This window comes from Mercurialis annua, linkage group LG3, assembly GCF_937616625.2.
Source record: "Mercurialis annua linkage group LG3, ddMerAnnu1.2, whole genome shotgun sequence".
Lineage (NCBI taxonomy): Eukaryota > Viridiplantae > Streptophyta > Magnoliopsida > Malpighiales > Euphorbiaceae > Mercurialis > Mercurialis annua.
The window spans coordinates 3,428,184-3,453,249 of record NC_065572.1 but is presented as its reverse complement, the minus strand read 5'-3'; the positions used below and the strand labels follow the sequence as shown (position 1 = coordinate 3,453,249).

Here is a 25,066-nt window from a genome sequence, read left to right as displayed (position 1 = left end):
CCTTTTGATTTTAGCATAAAAGAATTCAGATAAATTTTAGTTTAAACCTAATCAAATCAATTAGTTCAGGTTGGTTTGATTTGAATAGTTTTAATTCCTTGAAATTTTTGGTTCAATTCATTTTTTTAAAGTAAAATTTTAGTTTATTCCGGTTCAAATGCACACCCTAATTGGGAGCATTTTGTTTATGCTAACGGTCAAACAAGTAGAAAAGAATCTTTGAGTAATCTTTAGGAAAGTGGCAAATGGCTTGATAAGGGAAAACTTCTGCAGGCCTTGGCTAAAAAAACTATGCTATAAGAAGACAATTACTTTGACAGGAAAAGATAATTAAACAAATAGAATAATGCATGGATGCATGAGGGAACACCACCAATTGATATTTTTATATAAATAAAAAGTTAACCTACGACTTGGATTTAAAAGAGTTCAAGTTCGTAAACCTCGAAGAAGAAGATCTTTTTTTTTTTTGAACGATCGAAGAAGAAGATCTTAAAACCTGAAGATAATATGGGCAAGGCAAGCAGATGGATAATAAACTTCTTGCTAGGCAAAAAGGAAGAGAAAGAAAAGAGAAAAAACATCTCTTTCTATGAAGATTACGGTAAAACACCAACCCGAAGCATACCGTCATCATCCCCAACTTACAAGAGGCGATGGAGTTTTAGGAAATCAGCAAGCAAAGAGAAGGTTCATAAGACTTCGAATTCATTTGACTCGATCGCACCACTTAACTCGATCACCCCACTTATTACACAATATCCAGCATTGCTCGAATGGAAAAAGCTTCAAGCTAATAAGAATAAGGCATCGGTGGCTGAAGTATGTTCACCAGCAGAAGCTATAAAGAGAGTTGTGTCAAGAAGGCATGAAGCTGATCATAGAATTATAAGATTAATCAAAGCTGTAGCTGCCACCAGAATCCAATCTGCCTACCGTTCTCATTTGGTAACAATTTCATTTCAAGGCAGCATCATTGGTTTGGTTATTTTTCAGTTTGACTATTTCGATTCGGTTTACATCAAATTTTAGCTAAATCTTTTTAATGTCCAAAACCAAACCGGACCTAAAAAAAACAAAAACTTCACATAACATAAAACAGAACTGAACCAAATCTGTCATTTGGTTCAGTTTTTGCATACCCTTATTAAGCCATGTTTGATTGGTGTATTTTTGTAGGCAAGAAAAGCTTTGTGCGCTTTGAAGGCATTAGTGAAGATACAAGCACTAGTAAGGGGTCACTTAGTAAGGAAACAAACATCAGCTACGCTTAGGCAAATGCACGCACTGATATCGATACAAGTAAGGGCTCGGTTTCAGAGAATTCAGAAGGCTGAAGAATCAGCCTTGCTTGTTGTAAGAAGCCAAGCATCTGGACATGGAAGTTCCCGTCTCGACAATGGACTAATAGAAGCATATACTGTAAGTATTCAGAAAATAGTTTATAAAATTTTACTTTGAGCATGTCTAAGTTCAGCTGCGATTAGAGGTTTTGACAGATTGTGAAAAATCTCAAGCCAATCAGATCAGCCGTTGAATTCAAAACAGAGAGATCACTCGTAATAAGATGCATTAATAATTAGATTCTATTGCTATGAATAATCTTCATGTACTAGTTTGTGATAATAAGCTGTTCATGCAGGAAAAATTAGACCTAAATAGTTATGAAACAAAAAAAGTTTTGAAGGACAAGCATGGCATTTTAAATCACTCACAGATGGAGAGAAGGGAGCATGGGGTTACCAAATACTACTCAGGAGAATTATACATCTCCAGGAAAGAGCGAGAACGAGAGCGGGATTTCCAATGTGAGGACTTCTCCTTCCCCACAGTACCAAATAGTCCCCGAATCTACTCCCCACCTACTAAGGCACTCCCAGGAAGAGCTTCGTTTACGTATCAGAAACCGGACTATATGCAACCCATTTCTCATCCAAACTACATGGCCAACACAGAATCTTCAAGGGCCAAACTCAGGTCACAAAGTGAACCGAAACAGAGACCCAATGTCAGTACGAAGCCAAAAAATGAGCAGCAACATGGTCAGCTACAAGGCTCATCCTTTTACTCAACACCATTTGCTTATGAAAACCAGGATCCGTGGTTTATCAATTCCTTTCGATCAAACAGGTCGAAGGATAGCAAATTTGATGCCAAGAGCACAGCTAGCTCTACTCAGTCCAATTACAAAAAACTTCTTGCCACCTATGAGGTGAGTTTTCCTACCATTTTGCAATTTTTTCTCACCACGTTTATTTTTTCTGAATTATTTGATCTTCTGATTGCAGTCTAACCTAAATCTATACTAAGATGAAAAAAATACCAAGGACGCATTAAACACAACATCATCCACAAAAACTTTTTGCTGGAAACTCTTTGTAAATTTATGAAATCAAGTTTCAAGTCACAGTTACTGGCCATCCATGATAGCAGATATAGAGAAATGGCAAATCCATGAATGCAGATATAGAGAAATGGCAAATCCATGATTGCAGATGTAGAGAAATGGCGGATCCATGCAATGCACAAACTACACAGTGATTTCCTTTTAACAGTATTCCCCTGTAGAAGAAAGGGAACCTGAAAGTTGGGTATGTAAAAGGAAACATAGCTCAAGAAATTAATGTCAGAATAGGACGATTTTCCATAATAATGACAAATGGAGCGATAATTCCAATTATATGCTTAAAGATGAAGTTAAAATACTGCAATTATTCCCCCCTCTCTCTCAAATAGAAAATTGCAGTTTTCCCACAATATTTAGCGAGCATAAGCCAACAATGTGACCATCTACCAAAATCTTACCTGCATGTGCATCACTTACATAAGTTGGGGGGAAATGTCTATGTTCATTGTATGCTACATAACAATGTAAATCTTTAGGCATATCTAATGACTCTACAGTTAGGCATGACAGGATAGAATCTGGTCACTAACACTAGTGGTCCCATTGATAAATAGCATAAAAAATTCAAAGAATCAAATGACAAAATGCATAAATAAACAAAATGTGCCCGTTAATCAAACCCAGTTGTGCTGAATCAGATTCAAAATTGCACCAGTCAAAAATGGTACACCATTTTGGGCAGTGCAGCGAATCAAATGGATGCTATAATCAGAACAAAATGCAAGAAATAAAGAACCTTAATCTGCCTCATCTAATAATATAGCAAATGTCATACAAGCAACAATTACGACTAAAGGGAAAAGGACAGCAGCACCTGCACTTCGTGTTCTTGTGCTTGTAACAGTGCTTTTGACCCCAAAGAATAAAATGTCTTGGACTTCATAAATATCTCTGATCTCACTGGTTTAATGTTTTGTGAAATGCAACCTGCAATTTTTATAAATAATTAATTAGACATGTATGAAATACTTGAAAAGAAAAAGTCTAGTAAGTGAAAGACATAAAAAGATTGGTGATAGAAGAACTCTAGGATATGACCATCTCTATAGGAGGGAACATTTAGAAGCTTCATATACATGCATATCCATTCCATAGAACATCCACAATATTTATGTACAAATCTTCCTATCTGTTCCGAGCTTAATTAGTTTGACAAATCCGTTAGAAGAGAATTTTAAATGGAATTTCCAAGTTTAATTTGACACGTATATATAGAAGAGAATTTTAAATGAAATATCACGTACAGATGTTGATGACTTCAACAGCTCCCTTATGGCCATTGTGGCATAACATGAAGATGGAAGAGTGAAACTTAATTTTAGAGCTGTTTCGGAGCCCTGTGAGTTAGATACACACACAGGCTCAACTTGCGCAGCCCCTACTCTCTCACCCTCATCATGTTCTGCTGATCGACATAAATTATTTTCTGAGCTCATAGGTTGTTTCGTGCAATCAATTGGGGTTATTTCCTCATTTATCTTGGTTTTTTCTTCTTTGATTAGTTCCACGGAGTTAGCTTTGGCAATTTTTTCCAGATCTGTCTCTGCCAATGGTGTATTACTATCAGTATATGACATTATTTCCCTGCAAAAGGAGAAATTATAACCGGTCAAAGGCAAAATCCGGATATCCAGACCAACAAAACTATACGATGAGAAGAATATGGCAGACATGCCATTCAAAGTCCATTGGTTTCTGGAAAACACGTCTATAACTTCCAGTCATGCTGGTTATTGAAAATTCCCTGCAAAAAAGAAAAATGAGTAACTTCCAGCCTGAGGATGAGAGAGAGAGAGAGAGAGGAAAGAAACCTATTATAGCCTATTATCATTAAAATTTATAGGGATAGTGTTTGGTTCAATACTTGACACTATGGACACTCTCAGCCAAATTGATAGAGTCCTGCTCAAAACAAATAAAATCATAATCAGAAGAAATAGCGTAAGAACAGCAAAGACTACACTTTAAATGTAAATATAATGAGTAAGGACCCCTTATTTCCTTAGAACGTAATGCATTCTAAATTGAAAATTTAAGAGCAGCCAATCTCCTAAGCTTTGTACTTCCTGAACATAGAATAACTAAAACAGTGAAATATACAGTTTGTTTGTACTGAGGTGTTGAGTTGAGCCCACAATACTCTTTCCCATTAAAAAAAGATTTCAACAGTGATTAATAAAAAGATAAACATTTTTTCTCTTTTTTTGTTCCAAAACCCTTTTCCTAGAGGAAAGAATATAAATTAGTAAAGTAATAGAGACCTTCTTTGCCAAATCATGATAAACTTCGGCAATGTCATTTGTTGGATAAGATACCCTAGATCTGCCAAAACACAAAACAAAAATAAGAAAGAGCAGAAAACTCCATAGTTAACTCGTTTTTAATAGTGCAAGTGAGATACCAAGTAAAACTCGGATTGGCTTTCCCTTACCCGGGCATTGGAAGGATAACATCATTAATTGTATAACTTCCAGTTGAAATGTCTTCAGCTGTTACTGCCTGCCAAATCATTTCCAATTCAGAGTTAACCTAAACAATAAAATCTTTCCTAACAAGTGTTCATCAGCTAATCTAACACTCAACCTTAACAAGATCATTTTTTCTTTCAGGGGGATTTATTCCAGATGTTTCATCTGAAGTACTGCACTCATAAATGTCTTCACCGCCACCATCTTCACATTCAGAATTGACACCTAAAACCTCACTTTCTGTATCATCTCCTTTGCAATACACCAAGTCCCCTACCACAACTTGGCCATTTCCTGAAACATGATAAAACAACAGAGTGAAAACTTATGCTTTGATCCAAAAAGCTGGTATTATGATAATGATTGGTGACCACGTGAATTATTTAACATAAAATGAGCATATGAAGCAACATCAGCATACCATATTTTTGAACTCTCACACTCGCTGCATGGTTCCACAAGTAGCTTTGATAACTGTGTACATACCTAAAGCAATAGATAGACCATTAGCATCAAGAGTATAGACCATAAAGCTAAAGTAAAATAGTTTCATCATGCAAGATATTCTCGTTCATACTATATAATAAACCGTTTTTGCAGATGACATAGAGGTCTTATATTAACTATAACTCATAATGTTTCATAACATCCCAAGCAAGCATGCGCGGACATGTAAGGCAGGAAACAACTGCTTCTTTGCAAGCTAGAATGATATATGTTTCAAGATAACATTATAATACAGATCAAAGCAAACCATGCAGCATATGTTAAGCAAAAGGCCTATATGAGGCAGGTACGCTTTCAGAAAGTAAATACATCAGTATGGAACATAGATGCCTTTGATAGTTTTCTTCTCAAATTAGGCTAGTTACAAGATACCAGAAAGACATTATATTTGGATTTTGCTGCGTAATGACTTACATCATTCTCAAAGTTCTAGGTATAGCTTTCAGGGCCTGCAAGTAGTTCCCAGGGCATTTCTTCAAACACTGAAGCTATACCGCACAAAAAAAGAGAGAACCAAAATATGTTAAATGAAGAATTCTTGTGTAAGAATATGAATTTGATCACTAACTCTGTAACATTAGGAAAATTGTTAAATGAACATGAAAAAAGAGAGGAGAAATATAACATGTTTTGCTATTTATTTAACAACATTTATCTTACATATAAGTGACTAAATATTGCAGGCCGAACATAAAGAAAGCCGTGTAGAAAGTGATAGAAGACAACTCACTACAGCCCTTTCAGCATTCAGATAGCGAGGCAGTTGCCTCAGGGTCCCATCGATATCACCACTTTCCTTGTAATACTCCCGTATCTTCCTCACATCATATCTTTGTATTTACAGATCTAAGTCAAGAAAAACTAATGCATTGTGCTGCTTTAGAGTTGGAAGTAACAAACCATTTGATTTTGAATTGGTTATACAGAAAAATTCTCCAAGACACATAACCAACAAAAGGATATCCCCTTCTCTTGGATCAAGAATCATGTTTACAACACTTTTCCACTCTCCTCGGAGTAATGTAGCCCCAATGAGATGTGTCGGCACAGAACCGCTACCAAACCGCTAAAAAGAACACAGAGCTATAAAATTATATGATAAGATCATTGGAAAACATAAGCCTGAAAACAGACCTCAATACATATTCTCAATTTGAAAGATAATAGAAATTTGTATCATATATGAGTAACAACTGCTCAGCTAGCATTTTGGAAAGGAAGCCTAATTGGTAGCATTTAGCTCCACAACACATAAAATGCAAAGTACCTGTAAACCAAAGTAATTGATGAACCCATTTCTTCCTAATGAGTCTGCTGACCCCTTGATAGTATCTTCAGAATCTGCAACCACTCCTCTAAGGAAATATGTAAAAAGCTGTCAGTCAATGGATATGAAATGGCGATTTTAACCAGCCAGCTGTACATAAAATCAGTGGGTAGTAAGATGACTCTCACCGTAATGTGATAGTGAAACGGTTACCTAACAGCTGTCCAAGCAGAAGTTCTTCCTTAACATGGCTGCAAAATAATGCAGTTTAACTTATGACAAGCTGTAAAAAAAAATTTAAACAGAAAGCTAAAATATTAACCTTACCAGAAATCGCCCACTTTGATACCAATTAATCTGTCATTAAGAGCAGCTAGTCTGCTAGCACGCTGCTTGAAAAGAGTAACCTAAAAAGCAAGAAAATTAATCCACCGAAGCATCTTTCTTCTTAAATTATACTAAATTATGCCAGATGATAAAACGCGCATTGAAATTGTAGTGCTGCAGATGCTTAGAAGATCAACCCATGTATGTTTTAAGACAGCCGTGCGTTTACTAATAAATTTCCTTTGAATCCAGCACAAAAAGTGAGCCAGGTTGGAGTAATGTATATTGTACACAAACATACACCACACATAAACACATAGATAACCGAATTGATTAAGAAAAATAGCTTACCCTCTGAGTTGTCACTGCACGTTTATCCTTGGTGCCAGAAAAACCAAAAGCTCTTGGCTGTGCGACAATAGATTCAATCAAATGGAGATAAAAATGCCAAAAAAAGAAACAAGACTATCAGTGTAATCATCCAATCAAAAGTCAAAAACAGTTGCTATATTTATTTTCATAATCACAAGAAAGTAGGAAATTATAATAACCCTAAGCTTCAAGTACCTGAAGGCCAAGCATCTTTCCTATTATTCCAAGAGCTTCTTGTGTATCTTTATTCTCCTTGTATAAATGAAACCTAAAATAAATAAATGTTCAATCACTTATAGATTAAGACAACAGTGAACAGTCACATCGTAAAGAAAAAAGAGCACCTCAAGTACAGAAAACAAAGCTTAAACTGAAACACAAGCGACCTAGCCTAAAGTCACTACCTAAGAAACTTGCCGAGATCCTCCGGCCAATGATTAGAACCCCTACTATCAAATGCCTGGTTATCATTTCTATCCTTTCGTTTCTTCGAATTTCTACCACCTCCATTGCTATGTCCCCCGGAATTCAATCTCACACGAATGCATTTCGACATAGCATCCGGTCCGTCAACGGTATCCGTAACAAGAAACTTCAACTTCTCCTTGAAGAAATTATGCATTGCCTAATCATTCAAACACAAACAGTTTTTCATAAAAACACGCAAACAACAAAAATAAAAACTCAAAACTCGAAGAAATTAAACTAACCGTTCGATGAGCTTTATCGGAATCTGGTGAAAGAACAATAGGCGACATATTTTTGCTGTTATCTTCATTAAATTCAGTAATAAAAGCTTCTAAACGCTGCGTATCATCATCACCAGCAATTAACCTAAATGCTTCAATTTCATCAGCGTAATTTTTATCTCCACTTATCTGATTCGTTACATCAATCTCTTTCTCCTCTTCAATTTTCAAAACCTAAGTCAATTTTTGAAAATTAAAACTGAAATCATAAAATTTAACTATACAGAAAAGAGCGGGAGATACTTAGATAGTGAATTGACGAAATTGACCTCAGGAGAGACATGAAGAGAGGTCAGATGAACTACATTTCCGTCGGTACCGACTTCATTGACGATGAAATCGGAGTATCTTTGCTTTAAAATGCCGCGAAAGCCGGGGAGCTTGGAGATGTAGCAGGAGATACCGACGTCTGACTCGTCTATGGTTGTCATTGGAGAGTTGAAACTGTAATCGCCGGTGAGAGTGGCGGTGGTGGTGGTGGTGCGATAGGTGGAGGGGGATGGCGGGTAGTAGGGTTTTAGCACTGAAAAGTAACGGAACGATGTTGTGCAGTGGCACATCATTTCTTCTTAATGGGTTTAAAGTTTAAACATGTAACTAAAACGCTGTGTTTTGATGCTTTAATGAAGAGTTTATAAATTTATGTTTTTTAGGAATTATTATTTTCATATTATATTCTGATAATTGTTTCTTTTATTTGATTGTAATATAATTTTTATTTCTAAACTGTTTATACATTTAATTTTAGTCAAAAAAAAATCCATCTCAACATATGAAGTTTAACTTAAAATTGTCAAACTCTTTAATTTAAAGATAAAGAGTTTGACAACAAATTGAGAGTGCAATAAACTCTCTATCTTTTAGATTTAGAATAGAATTGAGATCCATTTTTATTTTATTTTATTTTATTTTTTAAAAATAAAATTTCAAATTTCAAATAAACAGTTGCTTATTTTTGTTTAAATTATTATATTCTTATTTTTAATATAAAACAAAATAAATAAATTAAAAATAAAAACATATATAATTAATATTTAATATTTATACTATTATTTATAAAAATAAACTAAAATAAAAAAATTAGTGTTAGAGAGTATATTAAATTAATATTATTAATTTTTTAATATTTCATTATTATTTATAAAAATAAAATAAAACAAAACAAAAAAGTTATACTAGAGAAGAAGTCATTGAATCACTCTCTATTTTGAAGATGCTCTTTAGGCTTAATTACTAAAACCCCCCCACCTTTTAGCCCCTTTACAAATGCACCCCGACGTTGCAATTTTATCAGTTGCACCCAAATTCGCACCTTTGATTTTCAATTCCACCCTCAAGTACTAAATTGATCTCTTTTTCATTTGAAAAAAGTTAAAATAAGTCATCCATTTTTAACTTTTTATGTGGAAAAGAGTTCAAACGAGTACTTTACAAGGGTTTTTATGAATTTTTTCCGAGTGAAAAAAGTCCAATTTGATTTTGAGGGTGGAATTGAAACCCAAAGGTGCGAATTAGGGTGCAACTGACAAAATTGCAACGTCAGGGTGCAACTGAAAAGGGGCTAAAAGGTGAGGGTTTTTTTGGTGATTAAGTCTGCTCTTTATTTTATAAAAGATGTTCTACAAAGTAAATAGCACCCTTGGAGATGCTCTAAACACGCAGTAATTCGGTTAGATCGTATGTTTGAGTCTTTCCATAAACGCTCCCCTCTCTCGATTATCAAAAAAAAAATTTATTTTTTATATTCATCTCTAAGCCTCTCATTTGTATACTTAAGGTGGGGAGTTTGATCTTGACTCTCAACAAGTTACAAGAAAAACTTTTATAAAATTTATAAATTATCAATTTTAAATTTAATTTGCAAACACTTATAAAATATATAATTCATACTAAAGTAAATTTATAATAACAAGAGCTAATTAAAGTAATGCAATTAAACCTATTAATTGAAAATTTGAATAATTCGGAATAAATAAAGAAAAATTGGCTTATAATACATATTTGGATCTCTACACTATCACATTTTTGTACTAAAAAACGTCCTTATTGAGTCTCTACACCGTTAATCTCATTCAAATTAATTCATTTTGTCTATTTCCGTCCATTTCTCCCCATGCAAATACACTGAGTTGGACGGAAATGGATGGAAGGACTAAATGTGTTTTTGCAATTAATAGTACAGGAGTCCAATATAAAAGTTTTTATACATTAGGGACTCAATCGCTAAATTATGATAGTTGAAGGATCAAATATGCGATACGCCAAATAAATTAGCGAGCTAACAGAAGAAGAAAAACAAAGAGAGATCAATCACTGCCCTTCAATCAAACTCTTCTCTGATAGATCAAACAGCGACACTACCAACCAACACAACAAAAAGCTTCCAACTCAATTCACACTCTCCTCTCATTAATTTACACCAGATCCCAATAAAGACTCTCTTCACTTCTACAGAGGGGAGCCAATATGGTGACGAAAACAGAGGAGACGCAGCTGAATAGACTGGAGAGCCAAGTTGAGCATGGAGGAGGCGGGGCTTGGGAGTATCTTTCTTTGGTTAGGAAGCTTAAAGTTAGGCGATCTGATAAGGTTTTGAAACATGGTTTGGCCATCTTGAATGATCCCAAGAAGCGATCTAGTCTCGGCTCTGAAGGTTTGTGTCTGATTTTGTAGACTGGGTTTTGCTTAATTATGGATGAATTTTCAGTTGTGCTGTGAATATTTTTATGAGCTTTGAGAATTTGAGTTTGGAGCTTTATTTGGTTCTGGGTAGGAATTGGTCATGATAGTTTGTGTATATTTCATGAAAATTTTGAATCTTTTTGTGTTATTGGTGAATGATTAAAGTTGAATACTAGAAATTTCGTCATAGGGTATGTTCCATTCATGGAATGGAATAGACATAGAATGGAATAACTATTCTTTACAAACAATTCTATGATAATATTATTCCATGAATCAAAGTTATTCTATATGGAATAGCTATTCTATTACACACATATTCCATGAACTAAACATAGCCTTAATATCACAGTGGACACTTGGACCATTGAGCTAGTGAAATCGGGCTCGGTTGAGATTTAAGATTCCACTTTGAGCTGCTTATAACCTTTCTAGGTGGATTGTAGAGACCTTCAGAAACTTGGATAGCATTAGCTTGTCTTGATGCTATTTTCTCAGTCTTAGATTTTATATGTAAACAGCTGAATCTGTCAAAAAATTTGATTTTTCAGTCTATGTAAGGGGACCTCCTGTAGTGCTAATGGGAGATTTTAATTGGTTGACTACTAGCTTCTTTTATGTTAGGTGCATAGCCAGAATCAGATTGTCGTTGAAGTTCTATACTTTTTGTATTATCTGCCTTTGAATTATCAATCTCTGTTTCTAACTCGAATTTAATTTTTTCTTGGTGTAGAATGGACACTCTATGAACAGGTGGCAATTGCAGCTATGGACTGCCAATCTCTTGATGTTGCAAAGGTATTGCATTCAGTTTTTCTTCTTTCTGTAATGATCCTCTCTCAGTTATCTGGACAAAATTCTTGAAGCTGATGCAATTTTAATTCTAACTTTATTTTTGCAGGATTGCATTAATGTGTTGCAAAAGAGATTCCCAGAAAGCAAGAGAGTTGGTAGGTTATTATAACTTTTGTCCAATCTTATCTTTGTATTGCACTACAATTGTGTCTGGTAGTTGCCTGCGTTGAGCAGTCTATGTGCATTAGTTTTTCTTCTTTTTCTTTGTTGTTTCCATACGCTAAGGTATGATTTAGGCTGTTTTATGCATTTTGTTTCTTCCATAGTATGCATATGGTAACATTTCTATCACCAAATCTTTCTTCAGTCGGGCCTTCTCCTAAGGATAAATTAAACAGAGCGCATCTTTGCCAACACCCAATTTACTTCTATACCTAATGAAAAAAGTCAGTTTGTGTACTAGTTCATTAAAGGCACCAAAAAGCCATTATAACTGATCGTTGATGTCAGGCTGTCATTTGAGTCCCTTTCTGTTGCCAAAAAATCTGACTAAGTTGGGAATATATATATTCGAACTCTTGACATGTTATGTTTGCTAATAATCTTTTTGGTATAAATCACAGGTAGGCTGGAGGGCATGCTACTTGAAGCAAAGGGATCTTGGGAAGAGGCAGAAAAGGCTTATGCAAGTCTGCTAGAGGATAGCCCATTGGATCAGGTAATTTGTGACCATTTCTTTTGTGAGTAGAACTTATTTCTTAAGACTGGCTATTACATCTTTCAAAAGTGATTAATATCTTTAATGTTTGTTCCTTGTAAAAGAAGAGCTAAATGTAGATCTGATGTCTTTCTCTAAGCAGGTAATACACAAGAGGAGGATATCCATTGCGAAGGCACAAGGAAAGATGCCATTAGCTATTGAATTGCTCAATAAATATCTTGAAATGTGAGGAAGCTTAACCTCCGTCTTTCTTACAGTGCTGATTATAATCACTGGAAAAGATTATGTTTTTTATTTTGTTCTTTACGTCTCCTCCTTCTTTCTAGATTTATGGCAGATGCTGATGCCTGGAGAGAACTTGCTGAGATATATGTATCCCTACAAATGTAAGTTTCCTCTTAGAATTTTGATGTTAAGAATGTCATTTTCGATTAAATTCATTCAGTTGTGTTGCCATTGTTTAGTTTAACATCACAGCTTTGCTCCTCGTGAATAAATTAGGTACAAGCAAGCAGCATTCTGTTATGAGGAGTTAATATTGTCTCAGCCTACAGTTCCGCTATTTCATTTAGCCTATGCAGATGTAAGTAAATTCTATATTGTGGTTATTTACCTGTCTTTTTCTCTCCTTCGGTTTTTGTTTCTTATGAAGAGTAGAGAGGATCTTATTTAAAAAAAAAAAGAGAATACAAGCTGCAAAACCAACCGAACCAAAAAAATTGACCAAACTGACTGGTTCGGTTTGAAATATCCAAGTGTTTTATGAAATTGGTTCTGTTTGAATTAAAAAAATCAAAATTTTGGTTTGGTTTGGTTTGAACCAAATGCAGTCCCCTAGAGGCCATAGTTATTGAAGGAAAACTGCACTGTAATTGGATCTTATTACGCTGTCTGATCTGTGCTATGCACTATATTTAAGGATCTCTAGATTGTTAGAATTGTTTTATCTTGCATTACATTTCTGTTAGGAGCTTTATAGAGTGCTGATTTGTTAGTATGGAGGGGACAAACAATTTGTATCCTTCTAACCCTTCAATGTTATGCTTTTGGCTAAACAGGTGCTATACACACTAGGTGGACTAGAAAACCTTCAATCTGCTAAGAAATATTTTGCATCGACAATCGAGTTGACTGGCGGCAAGAATACTAGAGCATTGTTTGGAGTTTGTTTGGTGAGCTTCACTTTCTCTCTCTCTACAGACAAGCAAAGAGTATTATGTGCATTTGCAAACCTATTTGTTTTTAGGCCTAATTGTCCATAAAAAGGTCGAACTTTATTGACCTTATCTATTCTAATCCAATTTTTAAATTGTCACATTAGCCCGATTTGGATAATTGTATTTCCAATACTTCAAATGCACCATTTGAGTGAATAGCACCTCAGTTACATATGGCAAACGACACGTGCTATTTACTCAAATGGGGCATTTGGCTGTAGTTAGAATGCAATATCTAAATAGGATAAAAGTTTAACAAATTAAAAGATTGGGTTTAGAATTGGTAAAAGTCGATAAAGCTTGGATTTTTTGAGCGACTAGGCCTTGTTTGTAATGATGTCAGCATCAAAATTTCATCTGCATATTCAATTCCCTTGAAGAGAAAATCAATTGTCATCAACTATATGACTAAAATAGTGTAATGACCTTGTTATCCAGTGTACCTCTGCCATAGCACAGCTTACAAAAGGGCGAAACAAGGAAGAAAGAGATAGCCCGGACCTGCAATTGTTGGCGATAGCAGCCTTGGAGAAAGACTACAAGCAAAGAGCTTCCAGCAAGCTTCCTGTGCTTGTTTCAGCATTAAAAAGCTTGAAAGTTTCATCATAACTCCTATGCCGATGAAGCTTTATCTATTCTTGCCCCCATATTCAAGGATTCGTAAGCGACCAAATTATAACCTAGAACAAAATCTAGGCATTTACATATATTTTTCAGTTATTATATAATTTGGGAGAGTATTATTTTTCTTCATGGATTTTGTTCCCCATTTTCCTACCATTTCTTTCCTAATTGTCATCGAGTCTATAACATGAGGACATGATGTAGTCAGACTAGGATCACTGTGAGATAAACATTCTTTTCCCTCATGCTTAAGTTTTCTGAGTTATTTCAGTTTCAGTTTTCCTGCAATTTTTCCCATTTTGGTGGATTTGTTTAATTATAGTGCAGAGGATGCAGAGGAGCATAAGACTGATTTGCCAAGGATTTAGAAATGCTAAATTGTGATTTTTAAAACTTCTTTATGCTCAGAATTTTAGGTTCACCCATTTCACCACGGCATGTAATATTATCAATAAAAAATGTTTTATTCTTATGAAAATATCATCATTAATTAATGTGGTATTGTATCAATCAAATAATGTGATATTTTATTGATTGGTTAATGATATTTAATAATGTTAATATAAGCATATTTTGTCACCTTTTTGACTAAGTTGGTATTGCAATTAGGGCGTCCATTTGATTTCAAACCTAACCTAACTCAAATTTTGAATTTCGTAAAACTAAGCTAAATGAATACACAAGAATCTAAATATATCAAATCGAGCTGGTTTTTTCTTTATTTAATTCGCATGTTTGATTTGATTTGAATCGAAAAATTAACTAAGATTTCAGAATTAAGCCCACTGAAAGCCATGAATTCGTCTCATTTTTTAATTTATAAGATTTCAACAATACTTATTTGTTTGAATCTATGAAGCTCTATGAATTTGTCTCATTTTTTTTATAGACTTAAGTAGCAATTTGCCCCCTCAACTTGTAAGCAATGGGCAATTAACACACAAATTAATTTGTGTGGGCAAATTAGTCATGAACTTGCATATTATGGGCAATTAGTCCCATTTTGGCAATTTACCCCTTAAATTTGTAAGTTATTTGTCCATCAATTGGCAATTTGCCCCATCAAATTTTAAGTTAATTTTTCAAAATGGGGCTAATTGCCCATAATCAGCAAGTTCATGACTAATTTGCCCACAAAATTAATTTATGTGTTAATTGCCCATTGCTTACAAGTTGAGGGGGCAAATTGCTACTTAATTCTTTTTTTATATAATGACCGGTAACCTTGCCAGCTTTCGCATCTGAATCGGTGCGTCGTAGGATTCATTGTTACCTAAGTAGCCTTATGAAGGTATGCAAATCAAGAAATACAAACAAAAATAATTTGGTGCATTCAAAAGGAGATAAACTAACAGATTCTATATCATTTTACTACAAATAAGCACTAACATATCTCTCTAAAGCTTAAATAAAGTTTATAGCTATACTAGGGCACTCCATTTATCTTCAAATCTCATATAACACAGAAATAGAGAGCATGAATTCTCAAGGCTGCCATGAGAAATAGCTTTATCAAGGGAGAAATAAATTCTTATCATTATTACCTATTAATATTATACACGGAAAACTTTTCATTTGACTCATCGTCCTGAGCTAGATCATTCAGCTGGAGAAGTTAATCACTGCTGCTGATTTGGCGAGTTGAGAGACGGCATGGGAGGAACAGATCTCAGGATCAACTTTCTGCTGCTCCTCCAAGTAGCTAATGCCCCAAAACCATGATGAGGAGGTGAAACCCTTTTGCAGTTTGGCGAGACCGACTTCACACTGCTTTTGGGTGAGCAATTGCCGGTCAATATCTCAGGAGTTTCTTCTTCAGGAATTGCCTGAAGTTGCTTTTCAGATTTAGGTAGGCGAAAAACATCTGTTCCGAGCTTTTGGCTGGTGCACATTTGAGTCGATGCACCAACTGCAGAAAGAGATTTTGACAGTAGCCCACTGAAAGCCATTGGCAGTTGAATTGAAGACCTAATTCATGTCAACATTCAATCATTAGAAGGTAAGCTATGAGTGAGTGCTTTCGTCATTGGCTTAATTGCTTTAAAAATCATGAACTTTAGCGTCTTTGCCAAATGTAACACTGAACTTTAAAATTTTTACAATTCGAAATATCGAGCAATTTTCCGTTAAAAATTGATGATGTGGATCCGGAAAAATGGATACTCCGGTGACCGCATCAACATTTTTTTAATGAAAAATTGCTTGGTGTTTTGAATTGAGAAAAAAAAAAGATAATTCATGTCTTAAATTGCCAAAGTTGAAAGTTCGTGTTAAAAATGCAAAACACGCTAAAATCTATGATTTTTAAAACAATTAAGCCTTTGTCATTTATTATGTTACAAGGGCAAACCTGGCAGTTTCTGAAGGTCTTGATAGATCTGCATGCTCTTTCTCAGCCTCTTTGTTATACTCGAGTGCTTCTAGTTCTGCTTCTTCAAGTTCATTTTCTTCATGGCCTATGAAGGTAACAAAATAAAAATCATAAAAAGTAGCGGTACCATCGCATCAAACATAGAGTAAGATATAATGGACGATGCTAAGATTCCTATAGGTGCCTTAAAAGGACACAGAAAACACTCACCATTTTTGCAACCAAAAGTGTTTTTACACCCTTCGCATCTACAGTTGAGAGAGCAACCAACGCCACTCTTTTATAAACAAACAACACTGTCCATATTAGATGGGCTTCAATTAATGAAAGCACATTACAAGAGAAAAGTGGTGAAACCTGGAAGCATTCACAATATTTTTTCAAGCAATTTGATTTTTTGCAATTGCATCCTCTTTTATGTCTGGAAGAAGCTGGAGTTTTGTTAGTGTCGTCCTGCATGAAAAAATAAATGCAGTTTATATATATATATCACATTTTGACAAAGGCAGAATACAAATGACATCAATGCATCATGGCCTTCAAAATAATATCCTTTTCCTGAATTTGTGAGGCACCATCAAACAATTTGATGTTTTTACCTCGCAAACCAAGAACATGCTTTTTCATAGAATAATGAAGAGGACAATATTTGATTGCCAAAATGCTAACATGACCTCAATCGTCAATAGTATTGCAATGGGAGGATTTCTAACCGCAAGTTCGGAAACATAATCTGCAGTTCTAATCACTTTTGGAGCAAATGCAAGAGGATTGCGAGATTCAATCTGTTTACGAGTCTGCAGAACAATGTCTTCATGAGCAGGTTTGTTAAAACAGTCTTGACATGAACAAGGCTCAATACAGTAGAGTCCAGCAGCAAAACAATCACAATAACTGTAACAAGTAACATAAAATTCATCATAATAGTACTTGAAGAACATTAATGTAAGGCAAATACAGTAAGAGCCAAAAGGGCAATTCATTTATTCCGAGCACCTAAAGCCTGATAATGAATGAATACAGGTTCAAATGATGAAAAAAAATGAGAAAATAATGTTCATATTGACAGGTAAGATATTCGCCACATAAACAAAGCTATTTGAACTAAGTGACCTTTAATTTTAAAAAGGCGAAAAAATCCATTTGCTGATTGGTTCCATATTGATGCAACATCGAATGACACCTTAGATTACTCTTTCAAAACAAACTACAACTTGCCTGAAAGTGGTGCAGTTTCATTATGAGTTGCGTTAGAATTAGGATTATAGGGAGCACATTTTTTGAATTTATGAAGATAAAATTAAGCTTTCTGTCCATATGAAATTCTGTCAAGTTAATGGAAAATTTCCAGCCAGTTAAAACTAAACCGTTGAGGCAAAAACTAATTTAGTTAAGTACAATCAAGACCTCTTAACAGAATATGATACCCAGTTTAGCATCTTGTGCAGGTTACCAACAGAGATCAAATCGCACTCACATCAAGTCTTAACAATAAGGGTTTCTTAGTTAAAAAGTGTCCGTGCCACTATAAATCTTATAACTACTAGTGACAATGCATATTAATAATAAGGGTGCACCAAACCATAAGCTTAGTTGAATGAACAAACTTACAGCTTCAAGCATTTTGACCTCTTACAGTTGCACCTCTTGCAGGATGCCCCAACATGCTCCAGTTTGAGCCTGCAAATAATTATGAACTAAAGTAAATTTTGGGAATTTGCACTCGGATTTTAGAATGTATTTATTCTAATAAAACACCTCTTCGTTTTAGGACTATTGATGCTAATGTCTTCATCACCACCCATCAACATTTGAGAGGCATTTTCCAAAACATTATCTTGATTGTCACAAAGAACCATGTCTGTATCCACTGAGGTTAAAGGTAAGATTTCATTAGCGGGAAGCCTAACAGATTTTATATCATTAAAAGAAGGAAAAGATTGACTTACATGTTTCACGATTTGTAGAGGATGATGTCACATTCTTGACAGCCATATCATCAACTGAAGTAGCTGTCAGTGCATTCAAGTGCAAACCAATACCTTTTTTTGATATTATGGATATTCTTGGAGTTGAATATTTTTCGATAGAAGCGACTTCAAAGTCTGGCTGAGGTGATACTGGAGAAGTGCCATCACAAATAGAAATTGATTTCTTTTTATGCACTCCAGCCATCTCAAAAACCAGTCTTCGTATTCTATTCTGCTGCTGAAAAACATCCTAAATAAATGTTATTCCAGTAATTTATGGGTGTAATTTGCACACAAAATTGGATTTAATATCAAATTCCAGAAAGATATCAATTACACGACAAGAAATAACCTAAACTTGGGTAATAAATAACAAGAATAACCAAGTGCACATCTAGTGAATAATGAATTTTGTAGCAGTAGGAATATGAATGTTCGAGAAGGTAAAAAACAATGTTATGATATTCATTAAACATTTTATGAAGGCAAAATAAGACAGGGTCTATTATGCCCATAACTCAACAGAATGGTAATAGGTGACTAATGACAGCTTAATCTTGCCTGGAAGAAAATGAAATGAAACCTATTTGTTTAACTGTAGTACAGAAATTCGCTCTCGTATGTATAATATCTAGTAATATTCAGTATCTTAAGTTTTTACCTTGGAGCTGGATTGGCGCTTTTTCCCCTTGACATCCGCTGATGTAACAGCATCGCTAACAACTGCCTTGTTCACGGAGCTAGAAAGTAGAACCGGTATTTTATCTGCATCCTTCTTAGTTATTAATTCTTTGGACTGAGTTACTGATTCTCCCACTTTCTGTTCTAAAGAACCAACACAATCAGTAGATTCCAGACTCTCCAAATCATTGATATTATCCTGCGGAATCTGCAGTACGTTTGAGACAAAGGATATTGTCCCAGGATCCACCATTTTCGGTTCTTCATGTTGTTCTTCTACAATGGATGAATCAAAGTACAACATATCAGCCACATTAGAAATCGATGTCACCCAATCACCTCCCGCTTCATCTTCACCTTGTTCAATTCGACAAATATTACGCAAATGTTTTTCACTCTCATAGGAACAATGTAACTCAATTGGTTTATCCAACTTTCCTGGCACATTATCTGTGCTAATTGCATCAATAGCCACAATGTTCCTATCAAGGTTAGCAGTATCTTTATCCAACACGTTTGGAAGCTGAATTGTCAGGCGCAAGTGATCATTATTCTGCTCAGCATCATTACCCTCATTAGCAGAAGTATTAGCATTAAAGTATCCCAATTGGTCATCAGTCTCCGAAACCCCTTCATTTGCATTGGTTTCATCTCTACTTTTAAGGCTCTCGGGTTTCACCGCATCTAAGAAATGACGCCTTCCAACAACAACAAAAAACACCAAAAATAACCATCTCAATTCATCATAAGAACAAGTACTCTTCCACATTCTTAAAGCTAACAAAAAAAAGTAAACCAGACGATATAAACACGAAAACTACTTTTCTTACCTTTTAATACTAAATGATTTAGTGTCTCTTTGCGAAATGAATTTAGGAGAAGCAAACACCGAAGGAGGGGACGAAAGAGACAGCGAGTTGAAGGTCTGATCAGTACTAACATGCACAGACTTGACTAGCTCAAAGGGCGAGAGGTTGTTGATGTAATTAAATATAGGAGAATCCTGAAAGAAAAAACACAACCACAAGAATCATTTAATTTGCATATCTTAAAAACCCATCTGTAATTAGCAATAAATTCTTTACAATTACTGCATGCAATAGAAACCAATCAAAATGACAGTAAAATAACCTATCAGCAAAGAATGAATCAATGTAAGTAAATAATACAAACATTCAAAAACAATTAAATCACTTAAATGTAAAAAAATCAAGGGTTTCACATAGCTTAATTTTTTAAATAAAACCCTTGATTTATAATACAAATTGTACTTAAAGCAGAACAAATCACTAAAAATGACTAACAATCACCCAAATAACATAGAAATATAAACAAACGCACAACAAATGTCGGACAAAATCAAAATTGAAGCCTAGAAAAATGAAATTAGGGTTTGAAACAAGAGACCTCAAATTGAGAGAGAGGGATTAATTGTTTGTTTTTGTTGGGTGTGTTAAGCTCCATAGTAAGTATCTCTTCAACATTTCTCAATCATCTCCCAATAATTCTAATTTTATAGCTTTTTTTTCTTTTCTTTTTTTTCTGTGTGAAGAAGAAAGAAAAAAAGAACTGAAGAGTGACGGGCGGGAAAGCGGGAAAAGGAAATTTTTTAATTTTGGGCTGAACCCTAAAAACAGGATTTTGTTTGTATTCTAATTATGGGCCCTATGGTGGGTCGCATCTTTTGACCGGATCTGTAAATCCAATGTTCGGAAAGGAATAATTTCATCAACATAACTAAAAGAATTACAAATAACAACTCATCGTAAAAATATTCGATTTTTATTCCAAACAATGATAAAAATAACAAATTATAAACATAGAATAAAACGAGCTTGGAGACTATGATTTCCTGTTAAAAGCCGAAGATCACGTCTCCTGCAATATAAAAAATATATTTTTTTCTCTAAGTAAGCAGCAGAGCAAAGGTTAATACATTATTGATATAATTTCATATATTTAAGACGTATTTGAGCAAATTAAATTTATTGCAATTATTGAAATAAGATTAAATATTTGAATCTAATGAAATTATGTTCAAATTTACGAAATCATATTTAATATATTGAAATTATGCTAATACTTAATTAAAAATTACTGAAATTTGATTGATATTTGATTGAAATTTACTTAATTTTTTGAATGATAATTGATTGAAACGTAGTCAAACTTACTACAGCTTAGCTAATGCTTATTGAAATTTATTGAAATGTATATTGGATTAAAAATTTAACTGATTGACTGAAACGGGTATTGGTTTAGAACTTAACAAATTGATTGAAACTTATTAAAACTTCACTAATAGTCTTAATCAATATTTGATTGAAACTTATCTCATATTTAATAATCTTCGAGACATGTCATCAAATATGTAGTGTGTAATGTGCATCTTTTACAATCAAACAACAAATATAATTTATATTACAAACAACAAATATAACTAAAATTACAAACATAAACAGTTAAAATCATCAACGATAAAGTTGTGGGAAATGTAAGAAAAAATTCATCAGAATTAAAAAATTTCAATAGAGAAATAAAATTTTAATGAGCTCTTCATCAATGAGCCAAATGCTAGCACAAGAATATCTTCCTTTTATTATTTAAGAATGAATATAGAATTAATAACAATGACACTATATGTATCTACTACACAAATCCTCCCCTAAAGGATGCCTCCACAATCTAAAACATAAACGTTTGCTAAAATAAATGCTACCTTAGACTTGCCTACATAAATTTTTGTACATAACAAAATTTCCCCCTCCAATACAATCAAAGAATGTGAATATATTATCCCTAGACATTATCATAAATTATACACTTATCGTGGTTATATGTGCAAAGCTTCTTTATCCGGATCGATTATTCTGAAGCTTTTTGTTAATTAATTCATGCTTGAATACTTCAAGCTTCAACACGCACCCGTGTTTTGATAGGTTTGAGCTTGATCCCCAAACTCTCCGGCGAGAGTAGTTCTGGTGCTATACTAGAATGGCTCGAAGGACTTGCAGGGTTGGAACCATTACTTGATGAGGAAGCAACATGAGGTTGTCTATAGAAGCCAAATCCCATTAGATAGGATTCAATTGGGATTACCATGGCATATGGGTGTTCTTCTGTCACTAGTGAGCCACAGGCCTGAACCTGTCAACAAAACGATGGATTTTAGATGCGTCAGCAACAATGAGATGCATAGAAGCAATGATGCAGATATGTTAGTAGATTATGACCAAGTCCTACCTCAACGAGAGCACAGTTTTGCTTGCCCATTTTGGCACACATATACACAGACTCATCATGGAACTCACTGCTCTCGCCAACAAAAATGAGTGTCTTGCAGTGCAACTCCTTCAAGCCATCCGTAAGATCATGTCTCCTGCTCAAAAACTCAACATTAAGTTGATGATGCCATTTTCTTACCAACAATATGCACAAAAGATTCAAATTTCGGTTCGGTACAAGCAGATGGGAAAAGGTGGTGTAATTTTTTTATTTCGATACCATATAACAAAAAATGACGAACTCACTCATTAATTGCTTGAAGAAAGCGCATAACGTTCAAACTTTGCCTCTCATTCAGCAACTGTGCCAATGATCAAAAGAAATTAACATCAGTTCAAAATATGTATGAAGTATGATAAGCACATACCACATCGGCCCTTCTCAGACATTAAGAAATAGTTCCAAAACTAGTTTGATGACACGCATTGCTGTTGACGAGATTTTTCTTACCCTTCTACAGGCATGAATGATGTCCGATTCAGCATCATGCATGCCACACCTAATTTCCTACATCAAGAATTTGAGTGTTCTATTACATATTGAGATTAAAAGAAAACCTTTTTTCTTTCCAAAAAAAAAAAAATGAAAAAGCCAAGCCCTATCAGTACCTTACTGAAGTAACGCTGGATTAAGCATTCCTTCAATATATCGCACATTCCATAGAAGTATAACAAATTCATCAAGACCTGAATCAAAAAGTTGCAGCCCAGACAAAACCGTAAGTATATTCTCTAAGACATGCACGTGTATGCTTAATTTCTATTCTCATATTCTTCCACTTGAGGAAAGTAAGAGAACACGTGTCATCCTTATTTTTATTTACATCTCCATATCCTTTTACGATGGATATTTATCACGAGGACTTGAAGATGGGAAGGAAAGGAACCTTATTATAAAGCCATTCAGTCCAAGAGGGTGCTTTGCAGATAGGGGAAATAAGTATCAAACCAAGCACCCTTTCTTTATATTTCATCTGCAAAAGCCAAAAGGTAATAAGCAAAAGATGAAAATTTCATAAACAATAAAGAATTGAGGGGCGACTGTCCAGATAACTAACTTCTGCGAACTTACTGCAAAAAGTGTCAGGATGTAAGCACCAGCTGTTACGCCTAAGCACAAAACCTCTCTCAGTCTGAACTAGGAAAATCGATTAAATTACAAAATTATCTATCAACTTTAGAACCATGTAGAAACATTTAACATAGCATACACACTTGATTGTAGCATACAAATGGCACAATTCAATAAAAAGGCCTTGTAGAATGAAGGGAAATGGCAATATTACCCGAAGAAATCGAGCACTTCGGCAACCTGGTCTGCTAAGTCATCCACACTAAGTAATGGAATATCTGAAGCAATGACATCAGCTCCAAACTGCAAGATCAACTCTTGAACAAAGGGTAAAGGAGACTCTATTAGTTTCAATCAGAATTAAAAGGGCTTAGAAATTTAAAATGATTGGCAAACATAAATGAGCTAAAGAAAAATTCTGACACTGACCTCATGCCCTGGAGCATCAATATGGTAAATGCAAAAGTTGCGAAGCAATAAAGAAGCTGCCTCTGGGCAAAAGAATAGACCTTGGAAACATGACATGTCTGTTTAAAATCCACAAAGCCAACAAGTCACAGAAATTACAAACACATTAACATTGAAAAATCTCAAAACAAGTAAGAAAACCAGAAGCTCATCATTAAAAACATGTTTAAAGTAAATTAGAAATCCCCATTAGAGCTAATTTTAGAGGCTTCATCAGCCCAATTCCTTATCAATGACAAACTATCACCAATTGTAACCTAGATAGCATGGACACTCTATTCAATCAACGTATCCCGTTTCGGAAACTTTTGGGACACTTGACATTTCATACACGAAACTTCATTTTTTACATAAAAAAACCTTCATATAACACCGTTTCCCTGTCCGTGCCCAAGTGGCCCGTGTCCCCGTGTCCGTGCTAGATTTGTAACCAATTTTAGAGCCAAAATTGCAAAACAAACCCATATATAATCCAGTATTATCAACAAACTATAAACTAAGCATAGAAACCCATAAAAAGAATTAGAAAAATTAAATAACAACTAAGAAGAAATGAAACATACAATTGAGAGCAACATCAGGATAAGTAATCAAAGCAGGCTTTTCTTGATCACCACAAACATACACTGATATTGAACCTCCACTTGTCTTCACCACATATTCCTATAACAATGTCAACATCCATTAAATTACTAATAAACTATAGCTCAAATAGTATAAACGCTAAGCAGCAGAGAGTGGTGTGTTCAATTCCTCCCACAAGCGCTCCTCACTCGCCGATAATAGAAAAAACAGCCATTAAATTAACATAAAGCACAAACTTTTACAACAGCCCAGAAAAACCAATACCAAAATAAAAAAAGAGAATCTACATTTGGTAAAATCTAAAATTACTTGGTGTTCTTGAACAGTTTTAGTTTGGTTTTACCTTTCCTTCAAAAGGAAGCATGTCAATATCTATAGACACCGAGTCACTTGACTCGCCCATAACTCAGTTATTTGCACTCTCTCAGTAACACCACCACAATGATAATATATCTTTATTCTTCTTCCTTCTTTCTTGTTCTTGGTTGCTTGGTATACT

At 34.6% G+C, this 25,066-nt stretch overlaps 5 protein-coding genes across 12 annotated transcripts; 2 read left to right on the top strand and 3 right to left on the bottom strand.

Annotated features, from left to right (window-relative positions):
• Positions 1–68: 68 nt before the first annotated feature.
• LOC126675024 (protein IQ-DOMAIN 19-like) lies at positions 69–2,653 on the top strand. The gene is made up of 4 exons (XM_050369587.2): positions 69–948; positions 1,180–1,422; positions 1,643–2,212; positions 2,289–2,653. Exons 1-4 carry the CDS (start codon positions 511–513, stop codon positions 2,307–2,309), a joined length of 1,272 nt encoding a protein of 423 aa, XP_050225544.1. The 5' UTR covers positions 69–510; the 3' UTR covers positions 2,310–2,653.
• On the bottom strand, positions 1,596–8,686 carry LOC126675022 (multisubstrate pseudouridine synthase 7). 3 transcript variants are annotated; one of them, XR_007639671.2, is made up of 20 exons: positions 8,367–8,686; positions 8,059–8,271; positions 7,753–7,973; positions 7,544–7,616; positions 7,328–7,384; positions 6,977–7,056; positions 6,838–6,900; positions 6,650–6,737; positions 6,346–6,448; positions 6,113–6,216; positions 5,797–5,870; positions 5,297–5,361; positions 4,991–5,169; positions 4,839–4,906; positions 4,669–4,729; positions 4,272–4,309; positions 4,083–4,151; positions 3,652–3,991; positions 3,222–3,334; positions 1,596–2,562 (listed from the first exon to the last, which is right to left on the bottom strand). XR_007639671.2 is itself a non-coding variant. In XM_050369584.2 (19 exons), exons 1-19 carry the CDS (start codon positions 8,658–8,660, stop codon positions 3,305–3,307), a joined length of 2,220 nt encoding a protein of 739 aa, XP_050225541.1. In that variant the 5' UTR covers positions 8,661–8,686; the 3' UTR covers positions 2,971–3,304. The 3 variants fall into 3 exon arrangements, 1 of the variants encoding a protein (XP_050225541.1); XR_007639670.2 differs by lacking the exon at positions 1,596–2,562 and adding an exon at positions 2,697–2,805; XM_050369584.2 differs by lacking the exon at positions 1,596–2,562 and having other exon boundaries at positions 2,971–3,334.
• Positions 8,687–10,387: 1,701 nt separating this feature from the next.
• LOC126675075 (uncharacterized) lies at positions 10,388–14,424 on the top strand. The gene is made up of 9 exons (XM_050369651.2): positions 10,388–10,750; positions 11,513–11,577; positions 11,681–11,733; positions 12,202–12,292; positions 12,435–12,520; positions 12,622–12,681; positions 12,797–12,878; positions 13,354–13,467; positions 13,951–14,424. The coding sequence occupies exons 1-9, from the start codon at positions 10,564–10,566 to the stop codon at positions 14,119–14,121; spliced, it is 909 nt and encodes a 302-aa protein (XP_050225608.1). The 5' UTR covers positions 10,388–10,563; the 3' UTR covers positions 14,122–14,424.
• Positions 14,425–15,444: 1,020 nt separating this feature from the next.
• On the bottom strand, positions 15,445–20,760 carry LOC126674040 (CRC domain-containing protein TSO1). Of its 5 annotated transcripts, none has more exons than XM_056105160.1 (11): positions 20,566–20,760; positions 19,989–20,161; positions 19,139–19,856; positions 18,457–18,727; positions 18,266–18,377; positions 18,119–18,187; positions 17,182–17,401; positions 16,865–16,960; positions 16,718–16,784; positions 16,487–16,592; positions 15,445–16,104 (listed from the first exon to the last, which is right to left on the bottom strand). In XM_056105160.1, the coding sequence occupies exons 1-11, from the start codon at positions 20,620–20,622 to the stop codon at positions 15,756–15,758; spliced, it is 2,238 nt and encodes a 745-aa protein (XP_055961135.1). In that variant the 5' UTR covers positions 20,623–20,760; the 3' UTR covers positions 15,445–15,755. The 5 variants fall into 5 exon arrangements, with proteins under 5 accessions (XP_055961135.1, XP_055961137.1, XP_050224361.1 ...); XM_056105162.1 differs by having other exon boundaries at positions 18,457–18,712; XM_050368404.2 differs by having other exon boundaries at positions 17,221–17,401; positions 20,566–20,759.
• Positions 20,761–21,733: 973 nt separating this feature from the next.
• Positions 21,734–25,063, bottom strand: LOC126674925 (protein NDL2-like). 2 transcript variants are annotated; one of them, XM_050369471.2, is made up of 11 exons: positions 24,911–25,062; positions 24,546–24,645; positions 23,944–24,041; positions 23,729–23,817; positions 23,515–23,575; positions 23,330–23,416; positions 23,052–23,129; positions 22,894–22,950; positions 22,689–22,744; positions 22,402–22,537; positions 21,734–22,305 (listed from the first exon to the last, which is right to left on the bottom strand). In XM_050369471.2, the coding sequence occupies exons 1-11, from the start codon at positions 24,968–24,970 to the stop codon at positions 22,066–22,068; spliced, it is 1,062 nt and encodes a 353-aa protein (XP_050225428.1). In that variant the 5' UTR covers positions 24,971–25,062; the 3' UTR covers positions 21,734–22,065. The 2 variants fall into 2 exon arrangements, with proteins under 2 accessions (XP_050225428.1, XP_050225429.1); XM_050369472.2 differs by lacking the exon at positions 22,894–22,950 and having other exon boundaries at positions 24,911–25,063.
• Between the last annotated feature and the right edge of the window lie 3 nt (positions 25,064–25,066).

What these genes read in the sequence shown, in the direction of transcription:
- LOC126675075 (XM_050369651.2), top strand. Translation starts at nt 10,564, where the DNA reads ATGGTGACGAAAACAGAGGAGACGCAGCTGAATAGACTGGAGAGCCAA. An exon ending in ATCTAGTCTCGGCTCTGAAG is followed by an intron (nt 10,751 to 11,512) that starts GTTTGTGTCTGA and finishes TTCTTGGTGTAG; the next exon opens with AATGGACACTCTATGAACAG. An exon ending in CTCAATAAATATCTTGAAAT is followed by an intron (nt 12,521 to 12,621) that starts GTGAGGAAGCTT and finishes CCTTCTTTCTAG; the next exon opens with ATTTATGGCAGATGCTGATG.
- LOC126674040 (XM_056105160.1), bottom strand. Translation starts at nt 20,622, where the DNA reads ATGGAGCTTAACACACCCAACAAAAACAAACAATTAATCCCTCTCTCT. An exon ending in AGCGCCAATCCAGCTCCAAG is followed by an intron (nt 18,728 to 19,138) that starts GTAAAAACTTAA and finishes ACATTTATTTAG; the next exon opens with GATGTTTTTCAGCAGCAGAA. An exon ending in CAATACTATTGACGATTGAG is followed by an intron (nt 16,961 to 17,181) that starts GTCATGTTAGCA and finishes TTTTTCATGCAG; the next exon opens with GACGACACTAACAAAACTCC.
- LOC126674925 (XM_050369471.2), bottom strand. Translation starts at nt 24,970, where the DNA reads ATGGGCGAGTCAAGTGACTCGGTGTCTATAGATATTGACATGCTTCCT. An exon ending in CTGAATGGCTTTATAATAAG is followed by an intron (nt 23,130 to 23,329) that starts GTTCCTTTCCTT and finishes TTTTTGATTCAG; the next exon opens with GTCTTGATGAATTTGTTATA. An exon ending in TCATTCATGCCTGTAGAAGG is followed by an intron (nt 22,745 to 22,893) that starts GTAAGAAAAATC and finishes TCATTGGCACAG; the next exon opens with TTGCTGAATGAGAGGCAAAG.
- LOC126675024 (XM_050369587.2), top strand. Translation starts at nt 511, where the DNA reads ATGGGCAAGGCAAGCAGATGGATAATAAACTTCTTGCTAGGCAAAAAG. An exon ending in CTGCCTACCGTTCTCATTTG is followed by an intron (nt 949 to 1,179) that starts GTAACAATTTCA and finishes GTATTTTTGTAG; the next exon opens with GCAAGAAAAGCTTTGTGCGC. An exon ending in AACTTCTTGCCACCTATGAG is followed by an intron (nt 2,213 to 2,288) that starts GTGAGTTTTCCT and finishes TTCTGATTGCAG; the next exon opens with TCTAACCTAAATCTATACTA.
- LOC126675022 (XM_050369584.2), bottom strand. Translation starts at nt 8,660, where the DNA reads ATGATGTGCCACTGCACAACATCGTTCCGTTACTTTTCAGTGCTAAAA. An exon ending in TGTGAGAGTTCAAAAATATG is followed by an intron (nt 5,170 to 5,296) that starts GTATGCTGATGT and finishes ATCATGTTTCAG; the next exon opens with GAAATGGCCAAGTTGTGGTA. An exon ending in GAAAAAATGATCTTGTTAAG is followed by an intron (nt 4,907 to 4,990) that starts GTTGAGTGTTAG and finishes ATGATTTGGCAG; the next exon opens with GCAGTAACAGCTGAAGACAT.